The following is a 6,000-nucleotide window of genomic DNA, read 5'->3' as shown; positions in this document are numbered from 1 at the left end:
CTGTCCAACTTCAGAATATCCAGCCTGTTCAAGAATTGTGTGCTCCCTTTCAAAAACTGTAAAAATAAAAAAAAAATTCCGGATTTCCAAGAATTCTCAGTTTTTAGGGACATTATCCCCATTTCAAATGAATTATCCATTTTTCACTCTTTCATTATTTCCAACATTTTTCAACTTATTCAAAATATTCCACCTTGAAAATATTCCACCCATCCTGGACATTCAAACTATAATTTTTTCAAGTTGAAAAAAAATTCCAGGAATTCCCAGAATTCCATTTTTTTCAAAACCCTTTTTTGATCCTTTTTTTCTGGTGACTACTCCTTCCACATTTTTCAACACATTTCATATTCCAGGAATTCCATAATACTATTCTTACATTCATACTTCATTCTGTCAGCATTGGAGCATTCACATGCAATTCCTTCTAGAACTGCCTCATGTAATTCATTTATAAAATACCACATTTCCTCCAAAGTAACGCATAAATTAAACCGGTCTCTGGTAGAAAAAAGGTTGGGGAACCTTGGTGTAAAGCCATTGACTAAAATTAAGTCAATAGCACTTAAAACATGGGACATTTCTAGAAACAACATCAAACAAAGTGGCAAAGAATTTGCAGTGTCATAGCCTTTGCGAAGCGAAATCCCAGCTTTGGTGTTGAAGTGCAAGACTTTACGAGAGTGTTTGTGCGGAGGAGAGAATAAAACCATAAAGAGAGATAGGAACCCGTCAAGAGGATGACGGTCAATCATTACTGTATTGTTGTCAGCGTGTCCTCAGGTGTGATGTTATCGCATTATCTTCTGCGATCTGCGCTTTATGACACACTAAACTCCGACTTAAGTGCGGATCTGAGGCTTTAAAATGAGAAAAAAATGTCAAGTTATGCCCATTTGACTGCTGTTTGACTCTCAGTTTTATGACTAACTCTGTTTGACTTTACACTTAGGACGTTTTGTGGACAATCAAGGTTTTCATCATTCCTCCAACCTACAAAGCCCATTTCCATATGAGTTGGGAAATTGTGTTAGATGTAAATATATATATAAATGATTTGGAAATCCTTTTCAACCCATATGCAATTGAATGCACTACAAAACTAAAATATTTGATATTTGATTTAAATAATAATTAACTTAGAATTTCCTGGCTGCAACACGTGCCAAAGTAGTTGGGAAAGGGCATGTTCACCGCTGTTACATCACCTTTTCTTTTAACAACACTCAATAAACGTTTAGGAACTGAGGAAACTAATTGTTGAAGCTTTGAAAGTGGAATTCTTTCCCATTCTTGTTTTATGTAGAGCTTCAGTCGTTCCACAGTCCGTGGTCTCCGCTGTCGTATTTTACGCTTCATAATGCGCCACACGTTTTCGATGGGAGACAGGTCTTGACCGCGGGCGGGCCAGGAAAGTATCCGCACTCTTTTTTTCACGAAGCCACGCTGTTGTAACTCGTGCTGAATGTGGCTCGGCATTGTCTTGCTGAAATAAGCAGGGGCGTCCATGAAAAAGACGGCGCTTAGATGGCAGCATATGTTGTTCCAAAACCTGTATGTACCTTTCAGCATTAATGGTGCCTTCACAGATGTGTAAGTTACCCATGCCTTGGGCACTAATGCACCCCCATACCATCACAGATGCTGGCTTTTGATCTTTGCGTCGATAACAGTCTGGATGGTTCGCTTCCTCTTGGTCCGGATGACACAAAGTCGAATATTTCCAAAAACAATTTGAAATGTGGACTCGTCAGACCACAGAATACTTTTCCACCTGTTATCAGTCCATCTTAGATGATCTCCGGCCCAGAGATGTCGGCGGCGTTTCTGGATGTTGTTGATAAATGGCTTTCGCTTTGCATAGTAGAGCTCTAACTTGCACTTACAGATGTAACGACGAACTGTATTTAGTGACAGTGGTTTTCTGAAGTGTTCCAGAGTCCATGTGGTGATATCCTTTACACCAGGGGTAGGGAACCTATGGCTCTAGAGCCAGATGTGGCTCTTTTGATGACTGCATCTGGCTCTCAGATAAATCTTAGCTGACATTGCTTAACACGATAAATAATGAATAATTCTGCTGGTAATCACATTGTTAAAAATAACGTTCAAAATATAAAACATTCTCATGTATTTTAATCGATCCAACTGTTTTCTACCGCACCTGTTCAAAAAATAACAATGTTATTAAAAATAATTTAGAGACTTATTATACTCAAAAAATGTTTTTTTTACTTAAAAAATGCACGCATTGGGCAGTGTTAAAAAATATGATATGACTCTCACGGAAATACATTTTAAAATATTTGGCTTTCATGGCTCTCTCTGCCAAAAGGTTCCCGGCCCCTGCTTTAGACATTGATGTCGGTTTTTGATACAGTTTCGTTTGAGGGTACCAAGGTCACGGTCATTCAATGTTGTTTTCCGTGGAATGATTTCTCCAGATTCTCTGAAACTTTTTTAATGATATTATGCACAGTAGATTTTGAAATCCCTAAATTTCTTGCAATTGCACTTTGAGAAACATTGTTCTTAAACTGTTTGACTATTTGCTCAAGCAGTTGTGGACAAAGGGGTGTACCTCGCCCCATCCTTTCTTGTGAAAGACTGAGCATTTTAGGGGAATCTGTTTTTATACCCAATCATGACACCCACCTGTTCCCAATTAGCCTGCACACCTGTGGGATGTTCCAAATAAGTGTTTGGAAACGGGGTTTGTATGTCCAGAAGTGTTCACCTGGGTTTAGACGGCGCGTCTTACCTACTAATTGTTTTTGTTTGTCTGCAGCTGCCTCTGTCCAGCAGCCACCTGGATGTGTACACCGGTCCTGGGATGAAAGGGCCGGCCATTGCAATGACCAGCAACTCCTGTCCGGCCAACTTGACCATCAAACGGGAGCTTTCAGGTGCGGTTTTCTTTTTGCACGTTTTTAGCACACGAAGATAAAATTAAAATAAACTAAAACCGGTTCTAGATAAGTCAAACAGTGGGAAGGTCGGACGGAAGACGTTTGCTAAATTAGCTACGATCAATATTAGGATGGGATAGCAAAACGTTCAAACATTTGCAACCTACAGCTTTAAACATAAAAACTAAATAAAAGCATAACAAATGGAATTAAGCGCAAACAGGTCTTTCTGTCTTGACTCTGGTCGCATTTTTTTCCCCGCTCCTTTCTTCTCCCTGCTTGCTCTCTTTGTTTTGTCTTGTCTACACTTTTTTTTTAAGCCGCTTTCTTTGCGCTTTCCTCCAAATCCAAACATCAGACATGGAATTGATCAGCTGGACTCTCGACTCAATTGACAAAATCTTTTCGACGAGGAAAAGAGGTTCTAGGGGAGCCTGGCTGCCCTAATGGAACCATTCTTGCGGGGTATGTGGGAGATTCCTGGGATAAATGGAGAATCATGTGCATCTCCGTCCTTTCCATCGAGGATGTGGAAGGCATCTTCCTATTTGGAACTATTTGCTGATTGGGCTGCGCATTGCTCTGGTGTATCGTCAAATTCGTAAGACGACGGCAGCCACTCAATGGGACCAGAGGCTGTTCGTCGCAATGGAAGGTTTGGGCCTGGCTGTGGGATCGCAGACTGGGGTGTTTTCTAAACTGAATCGCAAGATGGATCACATAATGGTTGAGAGGGAAAATTTGGATATGAGACCCAGCACGGACGAATAGAACAGACAAGCCATTGTAATGTCTGCTCCCGGAAAAACCATAATCCTAAACTACGATTTAACTCCTTCGAATGGCTTTGACGCTGCAACCACAGGAGCAGGCCGTTCTGAAAACATCCCCGAGAACACCTCAACGATAGACGCTTTTGACCTCCCTCCCACCTCAACGACACCTGGAGTCGAACTTTTACTTACACGCAGAACGGTCTCCAGGCCTATGGACACTACATCAACACACCCAAGACAATGGGGATATACACAATTTTCCACTCCAAACACGGCCCCCTTAGGAGCCCAGTCTAGATTGTATTTTTTTTTACTCATCTTCTTCCCCAGCATTTTACCTTTTGTCCCACCTTTTACGGGGCGCCACGTGGCGACCCATCAGCGTTCCTGTTCTGTAACCCTGTTACAGAGTTTATACCAATAAGTTCTATTTTGGTTTCATCTGACCACATGACATTCTCCCAATCCTCTGCTGTATCATCCATGTATCCATTTTGGTATAAACTCAACTCGTCGTGTTTGGAGGAAGAAGAATACTGAGTTGCATCCGAAGATAACCATACCTACTGTGAAGCATGGGGGTGGAAACATCATGCTTTGGGGCTGTTTTTCTGCTAAGGGGACAGGACCATTGATCCGTGTTAAGGAAAGAATGAATGGGGCCATGTATCGTGAGATTTTGAGCCAAAACCTGCTTCCAGCAGTGAGAGCTTTGAATGGTTGACTAAATACTTATTTTCCACCATAATTTACAAATACATTCTTTAAAATTCCTACAATGTGAATTCCTGGATTTTTTTTTTCCACATTCTGTCTCTCAAAGTTGAAGTGTACCTATGATGAAAATTACAGACCTCTGTCATCATTTTAAGTGGGAGAACTTGCACACTCGGTGGCTGACTAAATACTTTTTTGCCCCACTGTATGTATAGTCAAAAAGTAAAGTATTTTTTAGTAGCCAGAGAAGATATATTTTTGACTTGACAGATGTAAACAGAGGTCACAACACATGAAGTATATTACTGAGGGGGCGTGGCTACAGGATATTCTTGCCAAATGGGAAACATTTTCTGAGTTCTTTGCATGCGTTTTGTATAGTTTACATGACATTTTAAATGATAACGTCAGTAAATGATCCATTAAAATAAACTACAAATGATGTGGTACATCATTAAACGTCAAAAAGCCAGCCTAAAGAGAATAAATCTATAAAGTAATGGATCTAAACGTCATATATAGTGTAGAAATGCACCCAATTGTACATTTTCTTTGAAGTCAGCGTTTTGTGCTGGTAGAAACTTTTATTGGTGGACTTTTTGAACTTGCACTGCAACCACATAATTTCCCCATTGTGGCCTAAATACAAGTCATTCCTATCCCAAATGTTTGTGCGTACTGTCTTGTGCATGTTGTGTTTGTCAGTCATTGGTTGATCATTTCCTGTTCTTGCAATGTGCAGAAGTGCGTGCCATGGCCAAGGAGAGACAAAAGAAAGACAACCACAATCTAAGTAAGCCTGGACTTTTTTAAAATTGATTATTATTATTTTTTCAAATGGGATGTTTTCAGATGGTTTCGTGCAAAGACACGCTGGCAACAGTTTTGTGGCCCCAAGCCTCTAGCTGGATTACCGTTGTTCCTTTGTATTTATCTGCTCTTTGTACTTTGTCAACAGTTGAAAGAAGACGGAGGTTTAACATCAACGATCGCATTAAAGAACTTGGCACAATGATTCCCAAAACCAACGACCTGTAAGTGTTTTTTTGTAGCATATTGTGTTTTTAGTGCAGACCTTGCGTGATTGGCCCACTAGGGCTTCACTTTTTCTACATTTTTGTTATGTTACAACCTTGTTCCAAAATGGAATTAATTCATTTTTTCCCCTCAAAATTCTACACACAATACCCCGTCCAGGATTTCTCTGTACATTTTTGCATTTTTGCATATCCTGACTGGTCAGGATAGAGGGAAATTCGGTAACATAACATTTTATATTAGAGCATTATTCCAAAATGAAATGATTCTTTTTTTTGTTTCCTCAAAATTCTAGACACAATACCCCATAATGACAATTCTGAGTATATTTGTGGAAGTCGCTTTATAGCGGTCCCACTGTCAGACACGGCACCGGAAGGCAAGCGTGCAGGTTTAAGAAGGTTTTTAATGATAATGTTGTCGACACAAGTTTTCTCCTAGTGGAACGGGGCTTTTCAGTCATGTCCGTATCCTCTCTCCCCTCCTGCTCCCGGCCGCTTACTGTTAAAGGCGACAGGTGATTAGATTTACATGTGCCACCTGTGAAATCTAATCACATG

General features: G+C 40.4%; 1 protein-coding gene across 2 annotated transcripts in view; it reads left to right on the top strand.

The window, feature by feature from the left end:
* tfeb (transcription factor EB) overlaps positions 1-6,000 on the top strand; it is a 162,631-nt gene that overhangs the window by 137,778 nt on the left and 18,853 nt on the right. For both annotated transcript variants that reach the window (XM_061922611.1, XM_061922612.1), the window contains exons 8-10: positions 2,789-2,906; positions 5,145-5,195; positions 5,361-5,436. In XM_061922611.1, coding sequence (XP_061778595.1) covers positions 2,789-2,906; positions 5,145-5,195; positions 5,361-5,436 — 245 coding nt within the window. The remainder of the gene's footprint in view (positions 1-2,788; positions 2,907-5,144; positions 5,196-5,360; positions 5,437-6,000) is intronic.

The sequence above is a fragment of the Nerophis ophidion genome, linkage group LG16 (genome assembly GCF_033978795.1).
Source record: "Nerophis ophidion isolate RoL-2023_Sa linkage group LG16, RoL_Noph_v1.0, whole genome shotgun sequence".
NCBI classification, from domain to species: Eukaryota; Metazoa; Chordata; class Actinopteri; order Syngnathiformes; family Syngnathidae; genus Nerophis; species Nerophis ophidion.
Note: the sequence above shows the minus strand (reverse complement) of the source record. Positions and strands in the feature narration are given on the sequence as shown.